Source organism: Poecilia reticulata, chromosome 6, assembly GCF_904066995.2.
Source record: "Poecilia reticulata chromosome 6, P_reticulata-male-v2, whole genome shotgun sequence".
Lineage (NCBI taxonomy): Eukaryota > Metazoa > Chordata > Actinopteri > Cyprinodontiformes > Poeciliidae > Poecilia > Poecilia reticulata.
In genome coordinates, this window is record NC_088835.1 from 25,670,963 (window position 1) to 25,698,318 (window position 27,356).

At 38.7% G+C, this 27,356-nt stretch overlaps 3 protein-coding genes and 1 long non-coding RNA gene across 4 annotated transcripts; 1 reads left to right on the top strand and 3 right to left on the bottom strand.

The window, feature by feature from the left end:
• Window positions 1–196: 196 nt before the first annotated feature.
• On the top strand, window positions 197–4,921 carry cyp19a1b (cytochrome P450, family 19, subfamily A, polypeptide 1b). The gene is made up of 9 exons (XM_008412027.3): window positions 197–329; window positions 563–713; window positions 1,469–1,623; window positions 1,732–1,908; window positions 1,984–2,098; window positions 2,177–2,291; window positions 2,364–2,526; window positions 4,258–4,499; window positions 4,574–4,921. The coding sequence occupies exons 1-9, from the start codon at window positions 203–205 to the stop codon at window positions 4,826–4,828; spliced, it is 1,500 nt and encodes a 499-aa protein (XP_008410249.1). The 5' UTR covers window positions 197–202; the 3' UTR covers window positions 4,829–4,921.
• LOC145552010 (uncharacterized) lies at window positions 222–2,865 on the bottom strand. The gene is made up of 2 exons (XR_014087935.1): window positions 2,744–2,865; window positions 222–297 (listed from the first exon to the last, which is right to left on the bottom strand). It is a non-coding gene; the product is annotated as an uncharacterized LOC145552010 (long non-coding RNA).
• A 1,034-nt stretch (window positions 4,922–5,955) lies between the features above and the next one.
• Window positions 5,956–20,609, bottom strand: ap4e1 (adaptor related protein complex 4 subunit epsilon 1). Its single transcript, XM_081608259.1, has 21 exons — window positions 19,957–20,609; window positions 18,936–19,007; window positions 18,715–18,838; window positions 18,394–18,467; window positions 17,814–17,935; window positions 17,569–17,728; window positions 17,318–17,484; window positions 17,170–17,243; window positions 16,969–17,091; window positions 16,775–16,884; window positions 16,541–16,684; window positions 15,428–15,536; window positions 15,234–15,352; window positions 13,851–14,153; window positions 12,537–12,648; window positions 12,321–12,459; window positions 11,452–11,707; window positions 9,954–10,475; window positions 9,681–9,871; window positions 8,565–8,725; window positions 5,956–7,346 (listed from the first exon to the last, which is right to left on the bottom strand). Exons 1-21 carry the CDS (start codon window positions 20,095–20,097, stop codon window positions 7,186–7,188), a joined length of 3,384 nt encoding a protein of 1,127 aa, XP_081464385.1. The 5' UTR covers window positions 20,098–20,609; the 3' UTR covers window positions 5,956–7,185.
• A 683-nt stretch (window positions 20,610–21,292) lies between these two features.
• On the bottom strand, window positions 21,293–26,770 carry gnb5a (guanine nucleotide binding protein (G protein), beta 5a). The gene is made up of 11 exons (XM_008412025.3): window positions 26,460–26,770; window positions 24,470–24,606; window positions 24,296–24,337; window positions 23,860–23,936; window positions 23,646–23,778; window positions 23,094–23,237; window positions 22,912–23,003; window positions 22,757–22,805; window positions 22,582–22,678; window positions 22,313–22,479; window positions 21,293–22,212 (listed from the first exon to the last, which is right to left on the bottom strand). Exons 1-11 carry the CDS (start codon window positions 26,593–26,595, stop codon window positions 22,201–22,203), a joined length of 1,086 nt encoding a protein of 361 aa, XP_008410247.1. The 5' UTR covers window positions 26,596–26,770; the 3' UTR covers window positions 21,293–22,200.
• Window positions 26,771–27,356: the final 586 nt, after the last annotated feature.

Sequence of the window (27,356 nt, forward strand, 5' to 3'; positions counted from 1 at the left end):
GGGGTGTGTACACCTCCGAGATCCACTGTATGAAGTTCAGTGTCAGTGTGTTTTGTTACCTCCCAACACTGAAAGATTAAAAGAGAGGAAGAGGAGGGCTGATTTATTTGCTGGTTTAAGGAGGCTTAAACTCTCTCTAACCAACAGACGACAGAGAACCTTCTTCATTTTACACAACCGCTTTGGACGAATAGAGGACACAATGTTGCCAGAGATCCTCACCACGATGGAGGTTCACAGTCTGTGTGGAGTCACCCCTGTTGTGCTTCTTCTGCTGCTGTTTCTGCTCATCACCACCTGGAGCCAAACACAGAGTTCACACATACAAGGTATAGTCTGAGTAATTCAGAAAAAATGGTCTCATTCTGCAAAAATAGTGCTATAAATTGGTGAATAAATCATCATAAGAATAATTGTGACTCCAAATAAATCTCAAAATTTGAAAGGGAAAACTGCATTTTTTTTTTTTAGGAAGAGAAAGTGATTTTTGAAAACCTGCCACAGTTGAGAAACGTGAACTGAGATTTGCTGCAGACTGATTTACAGCTTCTCTCTGCTTTAGGTCCCTGTTTCTGTGCAGGACTTGGTCCGATCCTGTCCTACGGCAGATTCATTTGGACCGGGATTGGAACAGCCTGCAACTACTACAACAACAAATATGGCAGCACCGTCCGGGTCTGGATCAATGGGGAGGAAACCATCATTTTCAGCAGGTAAGCATGAAAAACAAGAGATATTCACACAACAGATGAAGATAAGTTCAAATTTATTCATATTTTTTTCATGCAGCAGCAAAATTTTGCACTGAAGAAAAATTATTTGGGTGAATATTAGTAAAAAAAAATTTAAAAAAACCTTTCCTTTCACATCAACGGATATTTTTTTACCAATAAGTAGCACCACAAGTCATTTAACTTAACACAGTGAGGAAGATCGCAACGTGAGGGGAAAAAAAGTCCTGCTGTCATGGAATTGCACAAAGTTTTTTGCAATAAATTGCAAACTACAGCCAGCTAATTTGATCACATAACATCAAATTATCTGAGTTTTGATTAAATTTAAGTCTAACATTCAAAAAGCAGTGTAATTTGCTAGCTAATGTACTTATCTGTATTTTGTGCATTTAAACATTGCAGCAACCTATACAAAGTTGCAAGTTTTAAAAAGACAACACGTGTAAAAAAAACATATAAAAACAAATCATCAGAAGAGTAATTAAATGATTTTACCTGTCTGTTATTAGCGTTTATATGCTAGGCAGCCATATTGGATTTTGAGGTTGAGGTGAGAAACCTCCAGCTTCTGAGCGCCTTTTTGTTATTCTTTTCCAAATGTGGATTGACTTCGGAGTAAATTGTCACATATCAAGTAGCGACAATGTGTTGCAAATGTTTAGACACATTAAAAAAAACTAACAAAAAGCATTAAAAACAAATTCAATAATAACATATGCTGGTTTCTGCTGCAGGTCCTCTGCAGTGTACCACGTTTTGAGGAGCCCTCACTACACATCCAGATTTGGGAGCAAAAGAGGCCTTGAGTGCATTGGGATGGAGGGGAGGGGTATCATTTTCAACAGCAATATTCTGCTCTGGAAACAAGCTAGGACATACTTCTCTAAAGGTAACAACCTCTGGATATTAAGCACATTACAGAGTTTGGCGGTAAAATGTTTTACGACTAAACCGCTGTTTCACTGAGTTACTGCATATTTTTGTGTTGATGTCGCAGCTCTGTCAGGCCCCAGCCTTCAGCGGACCGTGGGAATCTGTGTGAGCTCCACAGCCAAACACCTGGACCACCTCCAGGACATGACCGACCCCTCTGGACATGTGGACGCCCTCAATCTCCTGAGAGCCATCGTAGTGGACATCTCCAACAAATTGTTCCTCAGGGTTCCTCTCAATGGTCAGTTGTTGTATTCAAACTTTGCATCTTCCAAACGTCTTGGCTGAAAACGTGCAATTCTTTTTTCTTTTTAAGAGAAGGAGCTGCTTATGAAAATCCATAACTACTTTGAAACCTGGCAAACGGTTCTAATCCAGCCTGACATCTTTTTCAAGATCGGTTGGCTTTACAACAAGCATAAAAAAGCAGCGTAAGAGCCTTAAATCATGACTCTAATGCCACATTTCATTTGAGATTTCATCAACTTTCCATTTTGCATCACTAACAGCCAAGAGCTGCAGGATGCGATGGAGAGTCTGCTCGAAATCAAAAGACAAATCATTCATGAAACGGAGAAGCTGGATGACGACCTTGACTTTGCAACAGAGCTCATCTTTGCACAGGTCGGTTTCTTCTGCTGTCCACATGATGGAGGTAACTCAGAACTGTAGCTAGATTACTTGCTGTCCCAACAGAACCACGGGGAGCTCTCTGCTGATAACGTCAGGCAGTGTGTGCTGGAGATGGTGATCGCAGCTCCTGACACACTCTCCATCAGCCTCTTCTTCATGCTGATGCTGCTGAAACAAAACCCGACGGTGGAGCTGCAGCTTGTGGAGGAGATGAGCACCGTTTTGGGTGAGAGAAAATCCTCTCTGAGTCACATTTAATGCTGTTTTTTCTGTCATGTAAAAGTTACACAAGCAGTGCTTTTATTTAGCATTGTCGCATTACAACAAACCTCAGTGTTTTACTGAGTTTTAGCCACAAAATAGTCCATAGCTGCAAAATGAGAAGTAAAAGTCAGCTTTAAATCTGTATGTATGCTTTGTTTAATATTTATTATTTAAGTTACCTGGAAAGTGGGAACTCGGAGCAGTTACCATTGCAGTTACAGCAGTCACGTCAGACCCGAGGTAATGGCGCAGTCGGAATTCCAAAATGGCGGCGCCCATAAACGTCGTTTGCATTAACTCTTATAAACATAATTTTAAACTTTACTTTCCATAAGCAAACACTACTTGTAACTTTTTCAGTTTACAGTAGGAGGCGTTACATTGATTTTAGACGCACTTTCACATGTGTATCATCTTATAAAATAAACATGTTTCCATCATATTTCACTAGTGTTAATGCGAGGGTCGGCCATATTGAAACGCAAAGTCCACCTTAATAACAGTCGTAAATAGGGATAGTCGGTGTTGCTCCCAGTTTCCCAGTGGGAAATCCGTCTTCGGGGGGGTTTCCAGTTGATTTTTCTGACTATGAAGTTGGAATTTCCCATAACTGAGTACAACAGGAACGCAGCATAATTCTCCCCAATACTAACAGGTACCCTCAGAAGCCGCCTGATTAAAAATAGTGACGCCTCTGTCTGAGTAAATTGGATTTAATCCGGCTGTTCAGAGAAGGCCTTGGAGATTTGTTAGAGACCAAACAACCTCACGATGAATAATGAATAAACAATTAATAAAACAGGCATGTCAATAATAAATATTATTTTAAAGTAGAGTTGGGTTATAGTAGCACTATAACTGTAAACATACAACCAGAGCTGCAATGAAATGTAGATGAAGAAATATAAAGACTGTGTTATGGAAATTTCATTATCAAAGAATGAGAATCTGTTTCAATAATAAGAGAAAGATTAATCTTTGTCTTCAAGTTTCTTTATTCGAAGGCAAAAACGTTCAAAGACCCTTCTCACTGAGCGGATCTTTGTCACAGCAAGACAAAGATCCACCCAAAGTCTGATCTTATCTTTACTACCAGATGGACCACAAAGACAATCCTGACCCCGACCTCATGAACCATCCCTCACCTCTTGGAGGGGATGATTTTATGGCAGGAAAGAGAGCTGATAAGGATTTCAAGAGAAACTTCGAATTCTTCTTTGTCAGTTAGTCCTGGGTTCAGGTCAAATAAGGATACAAACTACATTCCACACACGTCAGTCCTTTAAGACAATCACCAGATCAAGCATTTTACAAAAGATGTCTACAGGTCTCTTCTGCTATCACAGCTGTGGAATCATCTAAACATTATCTGCAAACTTATTTAATGGACAAACACATCTTGCAGTAATACAAAAACAAAGCAGATATAATCCGTAAACAAATGAGGAAAATGTATCATCAGTTCCTTCAAAAATGAAGTAAGACTGAAAACAAAATTTTCTATTACAACTGTTTGATACAAATGTACACTACAGTTTTAAAAAAAATCTAGAAATGAATACATTAATAAAACCATGCACACATCATCTCCTTGTTCTTAATTATGCATTGCTTTGTGTTGGTCAGTCACATCAAGTCCCAGTATTGAAATTAATAGCTTTGGAAATGTGAAAAGGTGGTCTTTCATTTACAGATGATACAGCTATGGAAAACGTCGATTATGAAAGGCTGAAAGTGATGGAGAAGTTTATTAATGAATCCATGAGGTTTCACCCCGTGGTCGACTTCACTATGCGGAAAGCTCTGGAGGACGATGACATCGAAGGTACCAAGATCAGGAAAGGAACCAACATCATCCTGAACATCGGACTCATGCACAAGACTGAGTTCTTCCCCAAACCCAGAGAGTTCAGCCTGACCAACTTTGACAACCCGGTGAGTGTAAACAATATGTGACTCTGCAGAGTGAAACGAACACCAGTTGATCCTTTACTTCCTCCGCCTGGCAGGTGCCCAGCCGCTTCTTCCAGCCCTTTGGCTGCGGGCCTCGCTCCTGCGTCGGCAAACACATCGCCATGGTGATGATGAAGGCCATCTTGGTCACCCTGCTCTCTCGTTACACAGTGTGTCCGCGCAAAGGCTGCACTGTGAGCAGCATCAGGCAGACCAACAACCTGTCACAGCAGCCTGTGGAGGACGAGCACAGTCTGAGCATGCGCTTCATCCCCCGCAGTCAGAACCAAAACACCACCAGCTCTGAATAATGAGGAGGTTCTCCCCTTTCAGATAACAATACACGACTAATGTGTTAGTGCACCGAGTTCAAGGAAGGTAGAAGATACATTTACCCCCTTACAGATGTCTCCTCTTTTTGCCTTTTGTCATATCATCCAACAAACAAAAGGTATTATCAAAGACAACCTGAGCAAATCCAAAAGCAATTTTTTAATATTGATTTTTAATTTTTTTTTAATATTAAGAAACCCACTTGTGAAAAAGTAATATCCACCTAAATCGAGTAACAACAGTAACAACCTTTGGCAACAACTCCTGCAATCAAGCTTTTTGCATTAACTGACAAAGAAAAATAATTATTTTCTTCACTTGGACACAAGAGAAAAATTTTAAAATGGCATCTTTTCGGGTGAAAATCAATGAAGGCTTGGAAAACAAGTTTAGATAAAACCAGAAAAGAATCACGAGTCCAAGTGGACGAGTTTCATTGCAGAACTCTTATCTCAGCCAAATTGACTTTTTTTTTTTTAGCATTAACAGCATGTTTAAGGTTAAAAAGAATGACTAGTCCACTCCACAAACTTTCAAAAATCTGTAGATGTATGTTTTGTGTTGTGGACTTTTGTGATGTACTTTTATCTTTAGTTAATTTGGAGGTTAATAATAGAGGTGTGGTTATATAATTTGGATGAACCTCATGCACTATAAGAAGCAAATGGCTCAAACTTTTGAACATGTCACGTCACAGAGACAAACTTCAAAGTATTTCACTGGGATTTTATGTGACAGATAAACACAAAGTGGTTTGAATAAAAGGGAAGGAAAATAAAAAATGGTTTTCAAAAGTTTTAAAAAATGATTTAACCATAAAATACAGGTTAAGTTACAGCTCTAGATCATTTTTGCAGCTTCGCACAGCTAAAGACTGGAGTTGTTGCTTTACTGTTTTCCTCGTAAAACTTCAAAATAATTGAAAACAATTTTTTTGACCCCACACTGCAATGTGTTGGTCTGTCCCATATACAGTGATAATAAATGACAGATTTTGTGCATGTAAAAGTTAAACTATTAATAGTTTTGGAAAGTGTTGCATGAGAAACCATTTGTCTTTACTTTGCATATAGTGTCCCTTAAATAAAACCAACAAAATCCAACCTGTTTACAAGTGTTGCATTTATTCATGTAGTCCCAAAATGTAGTGACAGGCACTCCGAGGAACGAGGACTCTTCTCTGTACCACAGGCACAAATTAAACATGCCATCTTGGCATTTGAACATAAGGCGTAAGGTTGTGGATGTACAAACACTGTCCATGCCGTTTAAATCAGCATGAGACATGAAAAATACATCAAACTCCACCAGCAAACCCTCACAGTCCAACAGCACAGAGCTCCTGTGAAGTTAGTATAAAGCAAACAAATCAAATAAATATGTTTTTAATACTGAAAATATAGTAGTGAAAGACTTAAGTTAACAGAAGTCAATGAATGCATAGACGATAATCTTACATGGAAGGCAATGAATTTTATAGAGACAGAAATGTGACATGGGAGTGAGAGCTCTGCTGTTTTCCAAAAGAAATGACTGACACCAATGTAAACTTTAACTTAGATAAATAAAACCCTGGTTTTCACTTTGATCAATTTCAGATTGACTTGATGAGAAAATAACGTTATTTTCATGATAGTAGTTTAAAATTTGTTTTTAGACATAATCATTTCAAAAAATCCCTTTAGATTTCTGCTTTCCTGGTATTTTTCCCTTTTACATAGTCATGTAAAAGTAATGCTAGGGTCGTAACGTATGTGAATACTCTAATAATATAGATTTAGAAGACAAAACTGGAGCAGTTATGGGTCAAACATTAACAAAGTCTCACAAAATTAGCAAATAAGCTGAAATGAAGCTCTAAACACTCCAACTTATGTGCATTATAATGTGAGTTTCTTCAAAAATCTTCATGCTTCTCTGTAGTTTACCTAAAACATAAACTACACTTATTGTTCAGCCTTTATGGAGTTTTTTACTGTCAGGACTATTTTAGACAAAAATGAAGCTAATTCTAAAAGCTTGTTGTTGTTTTTTTTGCTTATTACTAATAAATTTAGTTAATAGTTTCGCAGATTTACTCAAACAGTTATTACAATACTATAACAGTTTTAAGACAATAGTGTCATTTAAAACACCCTGAGGCCCTGAGCTTATTACCTGCCATGACTTCCCATAATTTGAAATCACTTGTGAACAAATTAAAATAAAACAGCAACAGTCAGTAAATACATGAAATCAAAGCAGCAGCTGGTGGCAAAGTGTCCTGCAGATCTGTGGATCTCCTTGTTCAGTGCTTGGTGCTTCTGAGTGGCTCCGGTGCTGCCAGCCGAGGCCCTCAGAGCTCCTGCAGAGCTCTCTGACAGCAGTAGAGGAGGCAGTCCGGCAGGTCGGGGACTGGAGAGCGCAGCCACACAGCCAGCATGCCGGCATGCATGCGACAGTGCATGAGACACGGCTGATCCTGCTGCAGGCAGCAAGCCACGATCGCTTCCACGCCTGAGGGAGCAAACAGAAAAGTCACTCATCAGGTGCCAGTAAAAACTCTGAGTAAAGCATTTGCTTCATTCTGTGTGATATATATGCTAACAATTACTTTTCATCAAAGCATATTTTACACTGTTCAGTTATTTAAATGACTGACATTTGTAAAAGCAAGCAGTTTGTCTGGTAGAAAAAGAAGAATAATGAGGTTAAACATCTGAAGCAAACATGTTAATTACTTTCATGCACAGCAGTGACTGCAGTGGGCAGCTGCCTAAAAGCCTTTTTTGTGGATTTTTATGCTATAAATCCACACAGACCACTAAAGTCGACATCATACAATACACTGCCAACTACTGGTCATCCACTGCAAGTGCAAGAAGAGTTTTGTTAAATCCAATATCGCAGGCAGACAAAAAAGTAACTCAGGAATATCCAGTCCTTCCTTTTACACTTTCAGGTAAAAAAAGGAAAATATTCTGACATTAAGTAACCCCTAAAGACTAATCCTACTGATGTATTTTCCAAAATAACAACTTTGTATTTGGAGAAAATTACAGCTACATTTTCTTCCCCACTTTTTCTTTACGCCTTAAGAAAATCAAAAACACTTTGGGAAAAAAATCATAAAGGATCATAAATTGTGCATGAAAGGTTTAATTACTTTAAGAGTCAAAAATAGTAACATTTACCAATTATTTTACAGAATCAGATATAATCTAATAACAGTGAACCTGAAAAAAATACTTACAAATCATAAATATGATATAAAACGTGTTAAAAATATATTTATAAAATAAGATGTTTCCAAATAGAAAACCTACGTAATTTACATAGACTTTTTAATGCATTTAAAGCCACTTTAAATCAGTTATTTCTTTCTAAATGCATTGACTAAAAGTTGTATTATTTTTATTTAATGGATGCATTTCCGCTTTGTGATTATTTTTTCTTTATTATCCATATAAATCGGATTTTAATATCTATAAGTTTTATGATTTGTAATTGTTGCAGTGCTGATGCCAGTCTTAACCAGGTGTCTCTTGAAAATGAGATTTCTAACATTAATGAAATATATCTGGTTAAATAAAGACAAAAAAATTATAATAATAATCTTTTTAAAATACTCTGCCTTCTGCAACCTGGAAATAGCTTTTAAATTAGCATGTTTTGCTTTAACAAGTGAAAGAAGCTGCTCATTACTTGTGTGGGATCCCTTTTGTCTGAGCTTACCTATAATTTCCACCACATGAAGCTGAAGTTTCCTCTTCAGTACATCCAGAGTGGCCGTGAGGGGATCCCGGCCGTCATGGATCAGCGTCAGGTTCTGCTTGGTGTCATGAGAGAAGGCCAGCCACATGGCTCCGTACTCCTCTGTGGAAAGCCTCAACGCTCTGCAGGAAACAATCCACTCATTTTAAGGCTGCAGCTAACAATGGTTTCAGTTTTAAGTTTACTTTAAACCATATTAGGGATGCACAAATACAAAAATTTGGCCTGATATTAATATCTGATATTAATATTGCAGTTATGGCTGACAGCCAATATTTACTAATACTGTATAATTTACTCAGACTGTCATATTTGGTTATAGTTGGGGGTAAAAAGTTTTTTTGTATTTCGCTACAGTTTTGACAGCTGTGGAAAAGACCCAACCAGACACGGATACAAAATAAATGTCAGCTCAGTTTTATTTAATGGATCGACACGTTAAAAAATGACCAATATCGGCCGATTCCAATGTTGTTGCCAACATATCAGGCATCTCTATTAGAAATACATCAAAAATGCAAACAGATAATTTGGTTCATTTTTTAAATAATAAGAAAAATTATTTATTGACTATGTAATTCTTTTAGTGAATGCTTAATCACTTGTAGCAAAGAATGCATCTTCAACTAAAAATATAGTTTTACCATCAACATGTGAAAAGCTGTTGACTATTTGCATTAACCAATTAATAATTGGACAGCAAAAGGTTCTTAGAAAAAAAAATTATTTACAAAATTTGAATCAGCTAAAGCTAAAACTGGCACTAGAAGAGTTCTGGATAGAATATATTTACTGAGAAAATATATATTCTTTAATATTAATTTAAAATAAAACTTATTACAGTCAGAGCAGTAATTGAGGCAATTACATTTTGGTTTAATCACTTCTCTGACTGTGCTGCTCTTTCAGCAAATGGCAGTTTTTTAATCTGTATATTCCAGTTAATGATCAATCGATTACCAAATTATTTGACGATTATTTCAATAATCGATCATAATTAATCCGATTAATCGTTTCAGCCCTGATTAATTTAAACACCCTCCTGATGAATGCAAGGAAATCCCAAAACTATCTCACCTGACGAAGGTCGCTAGAGGAAGTGTGTAGGAGAACTCTGTCGTCAGGGGCAACCCAGCAGGCGATTGCCATGACATCGTCGCAGACAGATCAAAGTGGACAGAGGGTCTCTTAACAGTTAGGAAATACTGACAAACTGCTACACTGTGGCTTTTTAACTCCTCTGATGGACAGTCAGACACACAGGATACCTTCAAAACAAGAACATGAGACTATATTTCAAAAAGATGCAGAGAAAGAAGATATTTTAAGGTTTTCTGTTGCATGACGCACCTCTAGTTCTTCAGAGTCGACCTTAAGTCGCATCTGCTGAAGCAAAGAGTCTGAGCAGTTGGAAATAAAGACAACAAGAACGACGGAGTCTTCTTTCTGGACGTGGCAGGCGGAGACATCCAGGTTTTGCTTGGAGATCAGAGGAGTGACTTTAGAGTGAGAAAGAGCAGAAAGCTCAGCTGGAAGATGCGAGGTGAGATTCGGGTCTTTGGATCCGTCTGGGTCGTCGTGCGGAGAAGCTTCAGCCGTCACACGTTCATCCCTGACGGGAGGAGTTTCGATTTCCTTCACGTCTGTGTCGGCCGGCTCTTCTTCTGCATCACAGTAGCCGTTCGGAGCAGAGAGGCCGGCTGTCAGTTCAGGCGGTGAGACGTCCAGGTCTGGTGAGTCCAGCAGGTTTTTATACAGCAAGTTATCAGAACCGTCAGAGGGCGAGACAAGCGGGTCGGTTATTTGCTCAGAACTCCCTGAAGCTTTGGTTTTTCTTCTGAAACGCTGGGATGTTGGGTCAGCCTTTCCCATCTGGTAGAGAAACAACAAATAATTCCTTTCACACGTTGTATTAATGCACTACATTAAGGCTGCAGGCATGCAGCGATTATTTATGGAATTGAATAATATATAGATTATTCTGATGATTTTATATCATCAGAATTAATCTGATTAATCTGATTTAAAAAATTGGCACATTCTGCAGATATTTAATTTAACCACTTAAACTGTTTTAAGCAATATTAGAATATATTAAAATGTGCTTTTTAAAATAAGAACGTAAATATTTTTATTAATGCAACAATAGCATTCCTGTACTTGATCATTTGTAGTAAAGGCGCATCTGCAGTCAAAAATATATTTCTAACATAAATATGTAAAAAAAAGTTATATATACATCAGCCAAAATCTGCTTAATAGGAGATTTTTTTTTCTTACCGAATTTGAACCAGGTGAAGCTAAATCTAAGCCACTTAATTTACAGACAAAGTTTTTTATTATCTTGAAATATATATATATTTGTATAATTTTGACTTAATTACTGTTCTGGATATATTCTTCTTTCAGCAAAATGACCTTTTTTGAATCTGTGATTAGTGATTAATCAACAACTAAATTAGTTGACAATTCCTTTAATAACCGATTAGTCATGATTAATTGGTCTAATCCTATTAGTCGTTTCAGTCATATGAGTGTGGATTTATACTTTATAAAAGAAAACCTCAATAAATTTGACCTAAGAAAGCAACACGTTTTATTTCAGGTTTTAAAACTCAGAGCATGAGGCAACCATCAAAAGAATAAACACAAAGAAAGCTGTCCTGTCTTCTGAATCTATTTACATATATCTCTGTGTGTGTGTGTGTGTGTGTGTGTGTGTGTGTGTGTGTGTGTGTGTGTGTGTGTGTGTGTGCGTGTGTGTGTGTGTGTGTGTGTGTGTGTGTGTGTGTGTGTGTGTGTGTGTGTGTGTGTGTGTGTGTGTGTTTGTGTGTGTTCATCAGCTCACCAGACACACTGAGCTCTGGGAGGCCAGACCAACAAACAGCGAGGACGCCAGCTGCTGCTTTTCCTGGTCACACTCAGGCGTTGGTGTCAGATTCGGTGTTTGACTGTTTGAGGCGTTGTTGTCGCCCAGTTGGTCGGTGGACCGGACCGGGCTGGCGGCCTCGATCCGAGGAGCTTCTTCTGCCTGCTCTTTCTGAGCTAGATAGCCGTCTCTGCCCCACAGCCTCTTTACGCCATCCAGCTTCAAAACTGCAGAGCTGAAACAACAAATCGGACTCAGGATTCAAACTACCGGGAGATAAAACACTTAACGTATTTTTCGGACTACAAGCCCTTTGAACCATGCGGCTTATAGCCCGGTGCTGCTTTTCTGTGGATTTTTCTTCAACCACCAGGGGGCTCTTTAGCAGGAAGTGAATCATTGGAAGTCAAAATTGGAAATCAAAGAAGAAAATGCTAATTTTCATTTAGAACAAGCACATGCTAGCAGCAGGTACGACAGGAAAATTTCTTCAAACTCATATGATGCAGCTTTTATGTTGAAGGCTATCGATCTGGCAGTACAGGAGGGAAATAGAGCCGCTGCACGAAAACTCGGCGTGAACGAAACCATGGTTCGGCTTTGGAGACGGAGGGCTCCTTAATAAATCCAGCAGATTTAGTAGGACGCAGCTCTCTGCTGTCCTCTGCTGGGTCCTCATGGAAAACCGAGTGGCAGAGGTACCAGCGGCTTATATATGTAAGTTTCCTTGTTTTGTTTTTTTTGTTTGTTTTGTTTTGTTTGTTTTTTTGTAGCAGTGGCTTATAGTATGGTGCGCTCTACAGTCCAGAAAATACAATAATTCTGCCTGTGGCTGCGTGTCTGAGTACCTGCCCTTGTGTGAGAAATCAGTGCTGTCACCAGAGAGGCCAGAGCTGATGGACAACAGGGTGGGAGACTGTCTGTCGGTGATGCTGCAGGAGGATATGCTGATTGGCAGCGACAGGCCGTAGGGCTCCAGGTTCAGCGCTGAGACAAAGAGCAGCATCAGGACAAGCCCAAACAAAACAGTGGAAGCTGTGCCAAAGCATTTGCATGAGTTTCACCTTTTGAGCGAGACAGTTCTTCCTGCCTTTGATGAGGAGGCTTGTAAGGAGCCGCGCCCGCAGCCAACGCCTCCGACACAAATCCGTCCAGAAATGAAAGCGAGGAATCCACCTGGAAAACAGCGCAATTAAAGCTGCAAACAAGCCCATGAAAATAATAAAGAAACTGGATAGCTGCCAATGCCATGTCTGAAATTATGGCTTCATTTTACCTGACAGAGATGTGTAAAACTCTTACAAATATCTTCATAAAAGTAACAGTTAGACCTTAAATTATTTCCATTGTTATTGCACATGTTTTTCTGCACTGAAAAAAACCCACAAATTCTAACCAAGTATGTTTGTCTAGTTTATCGTACAAATATTTCAGTACACTTGAAATAAGACAAAACTAATTTACAAGTAGCTTTTCATGAATAAGTAGGAGATTGTTTTAATTAAATAATTTCTTAATATTGACGAAAAAGTACCAGTGCCACTGGTAAATTATTTAACTTATAACAAGACATTTTTCCCATGTGGTAAGTGAAATAATCTGCCAGTGGAACTAGAACTTTTTTTATCGATATTAAGGAATTACTGACTTAAAACAATGTCTTATATCTAGAAAAAATTTACTAGATTTTGTGGGGTTTTTTAGTAAATAGTCCGTCTTTTTCAATGTTCAATGCACATTATGTACATTTTTGAAAAAGTTGCACATCCCTTGGATTGCAATAACAGTATTTTTATTTCTAATAACTGCACAGTAGTTCCTATTTTGTTAGTCGTCCACTGCATATTATTGTCTCTATTACTACTATTATTGTTGTAATTATTGTGATCCTTTATACTTGATGGTGCTGTTAAATTTCCCATTTGCGAGACAATAAAAACGTCTTCTATTCAGATTCGTATTTCACATTTTAGCTTTTGAATATTTATTTATATAAGCACATAAGACTTAAAACAACAAGATGACCTGATTCTAAATTTAAAACATCATTTATATTATGTACCTGATTAAAAAAACTGCATTAATATTCCACTACAGTCCTGCTGTAAACCTCAACTTTCTCACTTCTCTAGACTGAAGACATGCTGCAACAGCTGCTCAGATTATTGCTGACGGCACTTCTTGTTGATCTGGTAACTATTCTTATTACTATAATAAACTCTGTGCCATGGAGGACATGTACATGCAGGTCAACAAACCAGCACGAGGCATTAAATCAGCATTTACTCTCCTTTTTTCTACGCTTACTTCTTGAAAATAAAGAGTTAATGATGTTTAAGACATAACTCGACTGATCTGCGGCCATGCTTGTGTATTACCTCCACAGGCTCCATGCTGGCACTTCGCGGTAACACCTTGGCTTGCAGTTCAGAGTCTTGGCTGAGGATCTGCAGCTCCTGAGCTCTTTGTCTCAGCATGGTGTCCAGGGAGCTGCTGTAGGTTTCCGAGACATTGTGAACCAACGCCAGAGCCGCTCCGCCGGGGCAGAGCTTGGTCATGGCCATGAGGACCCAGCACTTTGTTTCACTGCTGCTGCTCTTCATGTCCAACAGTTTGGCCAGCAGCCTCACAACGACGTCTGACTCAAGATCCTCCCTCAAGTGAGAGTATTCACCGAGAACCTAAACGCAGCAATGACAACAACAAAAAACTGTAGCACAGGAGCCAGGGTTCCTGCACGTTTTTAATGTCAACATTTTAAATTTTGACACTTTTCTAGACTTCTTAGACCTTTATCTCACTTTACAATGTTGACTAATGTTTCATTTGTAATGTTTCAAAAGCAACTCTAAATAGGTGGGTTTTTAGTCTAAATTTGAAGAAACTCTACTAATTTAAACATCCATCCATCCATCTCCTTTACACCCTTGTCCCTTAATGGGGTCGGGAGGGTTGCTGGTGCCCATCTCCAGCTAAGGTTTCGGGCGAGAGGCGGGGTACACCCTGGACAGGTCGCCAGTCTGTCACAGGGCAACACAGAGACACACAGGACAAACAACCATGCACACACACACTCACACCTTGGGGTAATTTGGAAAGGCCAATTAACCTGACAGTCATGATTTTGGACTGTGGGAGGAAACCGGAGTACCCGGAGAAAACCCACGCATGCACAGGGAGAACATGCAAACTCCATGCAGAAAGACCGGAGCCGGGAATCGAACCCAGAACCTTCTTGCTGCAAGGCAACAGCTCTACCAACTGCGCCATTAAACAATCCAAACTAATTGAAAAACCTGTTCACTTTCTCGCCTGTGGTGGCGCTGCACCACCAACCCTTCAAGGAAACTACACAAAAAGCGTAGAAGAAGATATGAGCGCAACCTCCTTCTTCGCAAAATATAAATAAAAATGGAGCAGCGTCAGATTTTAGCGGCTGTAGGATTTCGCTTTCCTCTTTGGTAAAAGACCAGGTTCATTTTGGTCATATTTACTTCGCTATGATTCACTTCCTGCTTTTGGAGCAGTCTCCACATCTGCATTCGAACCGAATGAGATTTCACTTCAACCGAACTGAAACTTAGGTTTTTAGGCGGACGAGAGTTCACTTCTTTTTGGTTCACATCAGATTTCTATTACGCATTCACACTTCCCCAAACGAATCAGACTTTGTAGACAAACGTACTAGAGCTCGACTAAAACGGACTAAACCTTGAGGTAAAGTAATGAGCAACTGAGGTTTATGTGTGAGCAACTCTCACCCAGCAGATGACTTGAAGAAAACGCTGTGGCAGTTTGCTAGAGTCTCCTTGTAGCAAAAAAATGTATGAATTCAAAGCAAACAGCCTCAACTTGTTGTCCTCCTCCACACTGTCAAATCCTGGAAACATTAGGGGAAAAAATCACAATCAAATAAGTTCACCAGCAGAACGAGTGGGATTTGTGGTTAACTCACCCTCAGAGAGAAGTTTAAGAAAACTGTTTGGGATATCCGGTTGTAACAAGTCTCCACCGAGTGAAAACACTGTGTTCATGGTATCAATAAACCATTTATTATCTGGTGCATATGTGCGAAAGTATATAGGAAAAAAATGTACAATCAAGACAAATCAAAGCAAACAAACTGAAAGTTCAGCATAAATCTTTTGAAAAACGTTTTTGCTGCTTCTCAAAGATGATCTCTTTCATCCTCAAAGACTTAAAAAAAAAAATTCACACTTGTTTACCTAAAGTTACCATAATTGTTTAGAGTACCGGTACTGTAATTACCAGACAAAAAAACGGAATCACAAAACAACTAAAAAAGCTAGACAAAATTAAAGTTGGGCAAAAAAAAAACTATAAAAAAGGCCCAAATAATGTCAACAACTTTTCTATTTTTTATTTTTTTAGATATTTTAACTTTTATGCATTGAAAATAACCAAAATTCAGCAAGAACTTTGTGCTCTTTGACAGCTTACTACATCTGCATACTTCAACTTAGAAACTCCTTTCAACTTCTAAATAAATCACAAGATTTTAAGCCGTCTTCAACCGAGTCAGTATTCTGATATCCCTTACGGATTTTCTAAATTCACAATTGAGGTTTTAATTTTTGGCCTTTATCATTTTTGTAATGACGGAATTCTTCAACTGCCAGAGTAACCGACGCTTTTTCAAGCTTGACTGCTTTTTCACAAACAAAATGCTGCTGTTCGTACATAATTCATTCTAGAGAAACAATTTAAGCATCAAAACGTAGCTACAAGTGTCTGCTTTACGGAAACATAAGCGCCATTGCCGAAGATCTTAGTTTTCTTTCAAACACTTCCGGAGTGCAGGAATGTCTGCCCTTCCTCCATTGGGCTCCATGTAAAATATTTTCACGTTTGTCTCTCTGCTCAGCGTCTTCTGGTGCATTCAATCAGCAGATTAGCTGGAATATAAGTTTTTCTAATTATTATCATTGTATTTTCTGTTTTCAGCTCAGTATGACCATATTTCTACAAGTATGTACTACAGGCACCAAGGGGTGACAATACAGTAAAAAGATGCAGATTTGAGACGAACACTGTAACATTCGTAAGGATATTTTTCCGCCAGTTCTGCCACCTTCCCCACCAGGTCAATGGTTGTGTGATCATCGTCACTGATTCGCAGAAAGTCCAGCATCTTCTCAACGATCACCGTGACATTCTGGTCATTAGTTATTCTAAAGAGCAACTCCAGCGTCTGGAAGAAAGCAGATTAAAAACCCAGTGATGACGGAAACCTTTGACCCTCTGACATCAGAACCAAAGACTGGAGCCAGATCCGACTCACCTCCCGCTTGATGATGAGGTCAGGATGATCGAGACACTCGATAATGGTCATCTGATGCTGCAAGGCTAACTTTGGGTCCTGCTGGACCACGTAGGTGAGAGCCTTCAGACCTACAGAAACATTAGCTCATAGTGTAACTCTCACTTTTTATTACGGGGGAATAATCTGTGAGGAATCTTGCTTTCTCATCTCACCCAGATACTTTAGATTAATCTTCGGAGACAGAACAAAGTTGCCGATGCACTTTGCAGCTTTCTCCAACAAGTCCGATTTGGGATGAATGGTGTAAATACATTTTACACACTCGTACAAAATAGCTGTAAAGAAGGAGAGATGCAAGTGGCTAATAAAAATGTATCTTCTAGTAAAACATTTGTTAACGAGGCCCAACCCACCATATGTGATGTTGTGGTTCATCTCTGCCCGTCGCAAAGACTCGTCAAGGATGTCATACATTATCTCGCTTGTGCTGTGCAGAGAGAGAGGAAATTATAAAAACTTTGTGGTTGACAATAAACACAACAGGAAGTGAGAAATTATCACCTCTGGTCATTTTTCCCCAGTAAGGAGAGTATTCTGAGGAGGTGGATTTGAAGCCAGGGAGCAGGAACACTGTGATAGTTAAAGTCCATGGGCAGCTTCCCTCCCACCACCTGCTTCAGGATGGTGACAAAACTCGGCGCGAGATCTTTGTAGCCTTCTGGATTCTCCTGAAATAAACGTAAAACCATATAGCAGCAAATTCCACCACAGAGATCAAAAATGCAACATGAAGCGTTTAAATGATTATTTACTTGAATGAGCTGCAGGTAAATGTGCAGAGAAGCCGACATCACGCCGGGGTCTTTGTCGCACAGCGCTTTGCGGAACTTGTTGTGAATGTGCTGAACTTGATTCGGCGCTATCAGGTAGAATTTATACAGGGCCAGGACGGCTTTACGGCGAATTATTTCTCTGCAGGTTTGTAACAACAAACACTCGTCTGTCAATCCGCTTCAGTTTATTTGTCATCTGAAAAAAAGCATGAAGTGCCTCTTACTTTGGGTGATTGAGCTTTTCCTCCACCAGGGGGAGGATGGCGGGGATCATGTCTTTGGGGAACATCTGGCTCACCACTGTGAGCGCCATGCACACCTCAATCAGATTCGTACTCTGAAGATCCTGCAAACATATCCACAATACCATTATGAACCCTTCAATGTCTCAGTGTTTTCTGTTTTATTTTAGCTCATGCAAAAGTATCACTATTTTCACATCTATCACATCTTTTATTTTAATTATCAAGGTTTGACAACGATGTGGTGCAGAGCGAAGATCAGAGATTAGAGCTTGCCTCAAATATTCCCCACAGCACATGGAGCACATTGATATTTCAGCCTGATGTTTTTAAAATAGAGCCTAATAATTTAGCACAATCTTAACACCTCTAATCATAATCTACAAATTTACAGCTTCCTTTGAAAAGATGATAAATCCTAATCCAGTGGTGCAAACTTTGCTTGAACTTCATTTGCCTTAGGCTATTTGCTTTTGCCATTTTTTTTATGAAGTGTTAAAATTTTTATAAATGTGACTAAAGAAACATGACAGTCAAGCTACAAAACACCATAACGACTGACCTTTAGCACCGTGTTAACCAGGAGAAGAAGCAACTCATGACCTTCATTCAAAAACAGCGACACAGCAAGGTAACCTGAGAGAATCACAAACACTTTAGTGTTTTATTATTATTAGAATATTAGAATTTAAAAAATCTAAATCTGAACATTTTGAGCATTTGCTCCTTTTCGTGCATTTATACATTAATTCCCCCATGCTCTACTGAAACATGCTGTGTGGTTTTTTTAAAATACTGTCTGCTTCAGAAGATGCTTCCCTTATAAAATTATAAGAAAGTGCTTCTACTCTAACTTTGTATAATTTTATGCCTGAAAACACACCGACTCTCTTCTCCAGAACATTCCCCTGCTGGGCCAGTTTAATGGCGTGGATATAGCTGAAGGAGACGCCGTAACCCAGCATCTCACAGTAGATTGCTCTCACCATGAGCTCCTTCATCTGCCTCTAAATCGGATAACAACAGAAAAAAAAATAAACAAATGAACAAAGATAATCTTGTTGTAGTGTAAAAGATGAAATGGGGAAACAATGAGATGAATACCATAGTTGTGTTAGGGGAAGACACTTGTTCTTTAATTAGCAGGAGCTCTCGTTGAATGAGTTTCTCCTCCTCCTGCACAAAGAAATGTAGAAAATGATACATAATAACTAGGAAAGATTTAATATGCAGTAACTTTTGCTATGATAATATCAGTGCTCACGTTTCTCTGTAAATCTCAGCTAATATCAGCCCGTCACAATAAGCAATAAATCAACTAATCGCATGAGAAATCAAAACAAGCTCAATAATTTCCATCTGAATGATTTATCAATTTTCTCTTCTCTCTCTTTCTACCAAAAATTGGATGATAAAGTTTTCAAACTGGCGCCTTGATCTCAAATAGCTCCTTTCTTTAAAGGACAATTTTGTTTACAGAGGCTTCATAATTCATTTGTTGTTTTGTTTATTTATTTTGAATATTTAAAATGTCTTCCATTTCCACATTAAAGTTTATTGATATATGACTATGTGTTCTTGCATTATTCTGCCGTTACTATCGTATTAATTGAAAATGGTTTCAAAACAATATAATAATTTAACACAATAACTTCTGGGACAATTTATCGTCCAGCAAAAGTTGTTATGGTGAACCTAACATTTAATGCAGTCAAAAAAGTGATACAACCTTGTATCACCAAGGCTGGCTAATATAACTTTGTTACATTATTATAAAGGTGTTTTTAAGTTAAAGTTCTTTGTTCTTACAGTCAAACTAAATAAAATAACCTTAACTTTTACGTCAACATTGTTAACGATACACCAAATAGCAACAGCCTGAGCCCAACACAAGCACTTGAACGCACCATCGAGAACAAGTCTTTCGAAAGTCTCAATACACTCCACGACAATTACTAAACTACGACAACAGACCGTGTGTTTATGTCGCACTATAATTAACTATGTGCGACACATTTACTGAGGACAAACATTTTTTTAATGGAAGAACATAGCAGTTTAGCAAGCTAATGTAACAGCAACACATCAGGTCGCAACTTTTGTGAGCTTTATAGGATCGACTTACATGTTTAGATGTTAGTTCAGTGATTCCTCTGATGAGGTTTCCTAGTTTAGAGTTGGAGGAGAGTTTTGCTGAGCCAGGCTGAGAGTCTAAAGAGAGCAGGCTTGGTAGGGCTGTCAGCGTTTTCTCCACAACATCGCTCATTTTGACAACAAACAGCGCACTGTCCGTGTGACTTCTGTACTAAAACACACAATTGTTGGATCACCTGTTAATAAATATTATTACATTATAGATAAATTGCCAGTTGGGCATTTAAAACAGCTACTTTAGATAAAATAACATCACAGATCCTCCATTATTTTTAAGGAAGACCGACAAAAGCGTATTGGTGATGTCACTTCCGCTTTTCAGAAGGATTGGTGATGGGAATTCCGGCTCTTTTCCGGGAGCCAAGTTATTTGTGCGAAATTTTGTTTCCCTGTGAAAATCTGTTCATGTTAAGGTTGTAACTTTCAGTTTAATCGACAGTTGCTGTCATAAACAAGATATCAATTCTAAAATAAATAAATACAACCGTTCTTATGTGAGGTTCTTCTTACACAGTTTTGTGTTTTTAATCGCCAAAAGAATCAATCTTTTTTCAACTTTTGTCATGTTCACTGTAGCCTAATATTAGTCAGCCACCAAACACTGTTTTCCAACACGTTGTGTGCATTTATAATTTTTTTATTGCTGATATAAAAAGATGGAAGCTAGCTGCTAGCAGGACACGAAAAAAAATGAAAAAATGAGTGTAGGCTTTCCAATAAAATATATTGGATGAAATATATTTATATTTCCATTGGTTCATTTCTTATAAAGTTGTTTATTGGTCTAAGATAATAAGTACTAAGTAACATTTGTATCAAAAGCCTTAAAAAAATGTCCCGATGATTATGAGATGTAACTTTGGCAAATAAAGGAAAATATGTCCGAGTCCATACTTGAAAATTCCAAATTCTGACTATTAATGGAACTCACTATTTCGTGTTAAAATAAATATGACCTTAGTTTTTGCCATTCTTTGCTATTTCGTAGGGTACTTTTGCAGCTCAAGTTTTAGACAGATTTTTTTTTCCGGGTACAAAATGGTGCCCCCTAGTGTCGTACATTTTGTACCGACTGTTCGTTCACACCAGACATTTAGTACCTATTGTGGCAAATTATTTTTGTTTTATTTATTTTGTTCTTTTTTATTCATATTTTTTCATAGTTTGCTGTAATTAAATGTTGTGTTACTCAAATAAGTAATATCCAGTAGGATCTTACTTAGAGCTATTACTTTGTACATAAATTTAAAAAAAAAATTTAGTAAAACAAATCCCTGTGAGATATAGCAAAGTGATGGACACATATAGATATTCAAAACTTGGTTTATTAGATTTATAATATTCTGAATAACAGTCCCTTTTATATCTGTACACTAAACTACAGCAAAATAATTACAGTGAATATGAAATTACAGCCATCACGCAGTTGCTTGGGAAGGAGTGCATTAGTGCAATCTTTTTCAAATGTAACATAGAAGTAGTTGAATTAGAAGCTGGAGTCCTTAAAAAAAAGAAAGTGGTTTATTATGACTGAATATTTATGCTTGGAAGCTGTCTTGAAGAACTGAACAACATACAATTAAAAAAAAGCCTGGTTTATTATTGCAAAATCAAAATTATAAACTCTAAGCATAAATGTAATTTATTTACTTCAGTTTAGATTTGGAAGGCTGCTAAAAATATGGAGTTTACTCATTTTTTAAACCTTTTTTCACCAGTTTTTTTTTTTGTATTTTACGTCACTCCCCATTGGGTATTTTTAATAAATGTTTCAATTAAGTATTAAATAATTATTTTTTTTCAGTTCTAGCTCTACAGGGAGGGACTCTCCTCCTTCCCTGTCAGATTTGTTTGGTTTTTCTCCTCAGACTGCATCTTTCATTACCACCGGTGAAGAAAACAAATAAATATTGTCCGTTATGTGGGCACACGCAATACAATACTTTATTGTGTCACTTCTACCCTATGCCAATGCAAGTCTCTACCATTCATATTTTCTGTAACATATTAAATATTTCTGTGCTATTTTCTTTCAGTCGTATTGTAATGCAAGCGTGCCAGAAATATTTAAATCTACCCTGACCAGAAGACAAGATTATATACAATTCTATTGATATGCCCTATGTACAACCAAAAACTGAGTTTCTATCTCGCTGATTGTACGCTAGCAAACAGAAACGTCCGTGTGCCTTCAGTAGTTTTCACCGGAGCGCGTTTAGGCCCAAATCTGGAACAAAAGGGGAAACAAAAACAGCAGGTATTATCGATGAAAGTTGGTAAAGAGTGCAGAAACGATCAACTAGAGAGAAACCTGTTGTCCTTCATACCCGGAGAGTGTGATCCCAGGATCCTGTGCAGAAGGCCGTCCCATCGGGGGAGACGCGCAGAGTGCTGACCCGGTTTTCATGTCCAAACAGGATGGAGACTCGAGTTCCTTTCAAAACGTCCCACACGTTTATGGTGTAGTCGTTATATCCGCCAAACAGTAGCCGACCTTAGGAGGTCATACACAGACACGAACATATTTTGTGTTTTCTGGAAGCAGGAACTACATGCAGTGCAGATGACATCAGAATCCGGAGCGGGAAATTTATACCACTGAGCGAGAAATCGACGCTGGAGACCCCAAAGATGATGCTCTCCTTGGAGTAAATGGCAACTTCTCTGTCGGCCCTCAAGTCGTACAGGCGGCACTGAGACAAAACGGGGGAAATTTTTATTTTTGAGGCAAAAGTAAAGCACTTTACACAAGTCTTTAGTGGTGGACTTACTGTGGCATCATCTGAACCAGATGCAAAAGCATCTCCACTTGGATAGTATCTATATTAAAACAACAAGGGGAGAAAATTATAAAAACTATAAAAAGCATCACATTTTCAACAGTGAAAATCAAACAAAATGAGCCTGGAGTAAGACAGTTACATACCGCACGCTATTTATGTCAGATTCATGAGTTTCAAATGACTGAATGCACTGTCCCGAACGCATGTCCCACACGTTGGCCTTCTTATCGCAGCCCTGCCGGGAGAGTCGAGGTACAATTTAACAAAAACAAGCTTTCAAAGTGTTAACAAGCTGCAGACAGAGCGGTGCGGAGGCAGTCCTCACCCCTGAAACAAACGTGTTTCCAGTCTCAGACGGGGCCAGGTCCAGACAGAGCACGTCTGCAGCGTGGCCATGGAAACTCTGCAGCAGCTGCCCGCTTTCCACATCCCATAATGCACAAGTCCCGTCCCCGCTGGACGTCAAGATCTTCGACAGAAGCAAGCAAGACGAAGGAGAACTGGATTCATGCCCTTTGTACCATTTCACATCTTCCACAACCATAAACCTGAATGTATTTTATTTATACAATTTATGTGATAAAACCAACACAAACGAGTGCGTAAGTATGAAAAGTGTTGCAAAACTGAAAGTAACCCTGAAAAATACAGACTTGTTTATTCTAACATCACCAAATACAATCCATTTTTCTTCAGTCGGAGCCTAAAAAGCAAATGGTGTCCACTAAATAAACTAAACTGAAACTGAATTGAATTGAATTGAAGAGGTTGTTGCTTTGCGTTTGCTGTGAGAAACATCATGTGACCAGGACTCACGCTCCTGTGAATCATTAACAGAATTAGGGCGCCATGTTTCTGTTTTTTTTTATATTCTCACCTGCATGTCTGAGTTGGTGAAGCTACAGGCAGACAGGTAATTTGTGTGCATCGCCACCGACTTCTTCTTCGCTGCCAAGTTCTCGTTCTTGTCCAGGGACAGAGGGTACACAGAGCATTTATTATCCAGGCCCCTGTGACAGAAAACAGGCCCAGTTCACCAAGCACTGAATGAGCAAGCAGGTCCAGATTGCCAAGGGTTGTAGCAAACTCACCCACAAGCTACAGCGCAGCCAGATGGAGCGTAGGCGCAGGCCATCACCCAGGTGCAAGGCATTGTCACAGCGTGCTCCTAACGGACATCAAAACACAAAGCAGCGTGAGCGAGGCGATGAATCACTCGGCATGATGACAACAGGACAGAGAGGAGCATGGATATAAGATGTATTCAACACCTTCTAAAAATAAAGGAAGAATATTTTGGATTAAATGTAGACAAGTTTTAACTCAGGCTATTAGATGTTAAGTTTTCTTACTTCTCTTTTTGTTTGTCTAGTATGTTATTTCCTTTCTAAAAGATGAATGCATTAATAAGAGTGTCTTTAATGTTCTCTTTGTACTTAAAATATCAATCTGTCAATTCATCCATCCATCTGTTTACACGAATATCTGTTTCCATAAAATGCTTCATGAACTGGAATAGAAGATTACCTTGTTAGTGGTGAAAGCATCCCATACAATCACTTTTCCATCCTGCATTAAAAGACAACAGACATTTAGAAACTGGGAAATCAAAATCCTTCAACAAACAAGAAAAAAGTTTAAAAACTGGTTTAAAAATGGGCAGCAGATAAAATCCGAGCAGGAGAAGGAAGGAAACCCGACCTGTGAGGAACTGACGATTCTCCTCTTGTCCTTGCACCAGTCCATGCACAGGACTTTGTTGCCGTGTCCCTTCAGAGTCCTGCGGGTTTTCATGACAAACTGACCCAGGGCTTCCACTTTCTCTGCCACCTGGTGAACTGCACCGACACAGAGAGCGAGTTGTTACAAAAATATGAAACTTTTCAGATCTAACATGCCACATTCAACAGCAGCTCGGCCTGAATGTGTGGAGCTGTCGCCCTGCAGGACGACAGCTCCACACAAATTAACGACGCTCCATCCGTCTTCCAGTCCTTTCTAAGGAGATTCTCTGTTTCTGCTGAATTATAACAGCCACACAGCATGATGCTGCCACTACCATGTTTCTCTGTGGAGAAGCTACATTAATCATATGTGATAAACTGCAAACAGAACTTCCTCTGGATTTCTTATTTCCATCCACACTACTAGGGTAAATTTGTGGATAAAATACTATGTGATGTGTTACACTGTGTGGTTGAAAGGTAGCAAAACCTCAAGGAGAAAAAGTTCAAGAAGTGAGAACAATTTTACAAGACTTTGGATTAATGCTTCAGTAGTACTTGCAATATTAGGATATTAATTATTAAACTATGACATAATGAAAATAACCTTTATTTCTGCTAAAGGGAAATTCAGAAGAGGATTTTATGATGCCTGCGACAGACTGGCGACCTGTCCAGGGTGACCCCGCCTCTCGCCCGGAACGTTAGCTGGAGATGGGCACCAGCAACCCTCAGGACCCCACTGAGGGACAAGGGTGAAAGAAAATGGATGGATGGATGGATGGATGGATGGATGGATGGATGGATGGATGGATGGATGGATGGATGGATGGATGGATGGATGGATGGATGGATGGATGGATGGATGGATGGATGGATGGATGGATGGATGGATGGATGGATGGATGGATGGATGGATGGATGGATGGATGGATGGATGGATTTTATGATGCTGTATTTGGGACCATTGCAGATAGAAAAAAAGGAGTACATTTCCGGCAAAAAAAACAACCTCTGAAATGTTCATTATAAAACAAGGATATTTTGGAGTTTGAAAATTTGTTAGAAAATTTTCAGAAATTGAAATTTTTTAGAAAATCATGGAAACTTCTGAATTTGAACAATTTTAGATTTGTGAAACTCAGAAGTTTCTGTTTTTTGTAGAACATTTCTGAGTTGTTTTGTTTTTTTTGCACATTTTTGACTAATCAAACTCAGCAATTTCCTAGATTTTTCTAGAATTGTTTTTGTCTTTTGCAGAAATTTCCTCCCTCTTCCCTCCCATCACCCTAATACACCTAATTGAAAAAAAAAGAATTGTTTTTTTGGTCAGAATTCTGATTTTTTTTCCCCCTCAAAATTCTGAATTTAATCTCAGAATTCTGACTTTAATATCATAATTTTAACTTTATTTTCTTGTAGTTCTGACTCTAATCTGTGAATTTTGACATTTCTCAGAATTCTGAGAAAAAGTTAGATTTTTTTTTTTTTTTTTTCAGAAGTCTGACTTTAATGCAGATGGTAACAATCTTCATTAAGTAAATTGTGCAGGAGGAATTATCACTTCCTAGAGTTAATATGTTGGATTTCAGTCTTTTTTTAAAGATTAAATTCTGAATTCTGAGATTAAAGTCAGATATTTTTTTATTTTTAAATTTTTCACCAGTGGCTCCAATCATCTTCCATACCGACTGAACAAACATTTAGTAAAAACAACATTTTATGTTTTTTAATGAGGGAGCAGTGACATTAATGAACGTATCAGGGATAAAAGCGATCGGGAAGCAAACATTTTTGGTTCCTCATCGGCCCATCGGATCAATAATCTGTACCGACCCGTGAACAGAGCCGAACAGAACCGAACCGAGCGGTAACAATGACAGAAATGTCCCGTTTTTCCCCCCCTGACGGTGAGCAGGCAGGAGGGGAGATGACAGCATGGAGGCCTCTCCATTTTCAGGACTCACGCTCGACGTCGTGCAGCTTCGCCCTCTCCTCCTCCAGCTTGGTCTTCAGCGTCTCCGACTCGGTTTTCAGGTGGGCCAGAGTCTCGTTCAGCTGAACCTCCTGTGTCGCCATTTCAGGGATTAGAGGGGATCTCATATATTTCCTTTGTGCGGGGAGCGACGGCCAGTGGAGAGGCTTACAGCGGCGGAGCTAACAGCTGATGCTGCTGTCATGACGTCAGCGGCAGAAGATGCTCCTTCAGGAGGAGGAGGAAGAGGAGGAAGAGGAGGAGGGTGCTGTATCCCGGTGATGAGGCTGCATCCTCATCACCATCCAGCCTCACTTTACTCCACTGCTGCTAAATAATTCATCCGCACTCTGCCGACATGACAGAGAAATAAAGCGATGCTCGTCTGGTCGTTTGGCAAGAGACACACGGAGAAAGTTACCTAATAAAATCGACAAAGCTGTATTTTTTTTTATATAATCTAATAAATTATATATATATATATATATTATTTTTTTTCCCCTTTTCTTTTGGGTTTTATATCTTGCCATACTCATCTCCTTTGTTAGCAGTTGTTAACAATTAATTCGTGTCGGTTTCTTAGTTTAATTATTCACTCTGAACAATAACCTGTTCTGTTCTTACTCATTCTTAAATAACATTTCCATGTTTTTCTCCACTGATTGTCTTTTTAAATGTTAAATTTACAGGCACATTACGTACATGTTTGGAAAAGTGATCAGACTATTTTCCTTCTTTTTATTTCACACTCTCTTATTTCAGTGTTTGAATGTTTAAATAAAAACATTTACACATTGATTAGGAGAACTTAGAGAATCCTGAGAGTTGTTTGGTTTCTTATAACAGGAAAAGATAATTCTGGAAAAAAAACAATGCAATTAAATTAACA

Coding starts and splice junctions, on each gene's coding strand:
- cyp19a1b (XM_008412027.3), top strand. CDS start 203: ATGTTGCCAGAGATCCTCACCACGATGGAGGTTCACAGTCTGTGTGGA. Junction 714..1,468: donor GAAACCATCATTTTCAGCAG/GTAAGCATGAAA, acceptor TTTCTGCTGCAG/GTCCTCTGCAGTGTACCACG. Junction 4,500..4,573: donor TGACCAACTTTGACAACCCG/GTGAGTGTAAAC, acceptor TCCGCCTGGCAG/GTGCCCAGCCGCTTCTTCCA.
- ap4e1 (XM_081608259.1), bottom strand. CDS start 20,097: ATGAGCGATGTTGTGGAGAAAACGCTGACAGCCCTACCAAGCCTGCTC. Junction 17,729..17,813: donor GAAAAGCTCAATCACCCAAA/GTAAGAGGCACT, acceptor ACAAACCTGCAG/AGAAATAATTCGCCGTAAAG. Junction 16,685..16,774: donor ACCTCATCATCAAGCGGGAG/GTGAGTCGGATC, acceptor GCTTTCTTCCAG/ACGCTGGAGTTGCTCTTTAG.
- gnb5a (XM_008412025.3), bottom strand. CDS start 26,595: ATGAGATCCCCTCTAATCCCTGAAATGGCGACACAGGAGGTTCAGCTG. Junction 24,607..26,459: donor GAAGCTGCACGACGTCGAGC/GTGAGTCCTGAA, acceptor GTGTCGGTGCAG/TTCACCAGGTGGCAGAGAAA. Junction 23,779..23,859: donor GGCTGCGCTGTAGCTTGTGG/GTGAGTTTGCTA, acceptor TTTCTGTCACAG/GGGCCTGGATAATAAATGCT.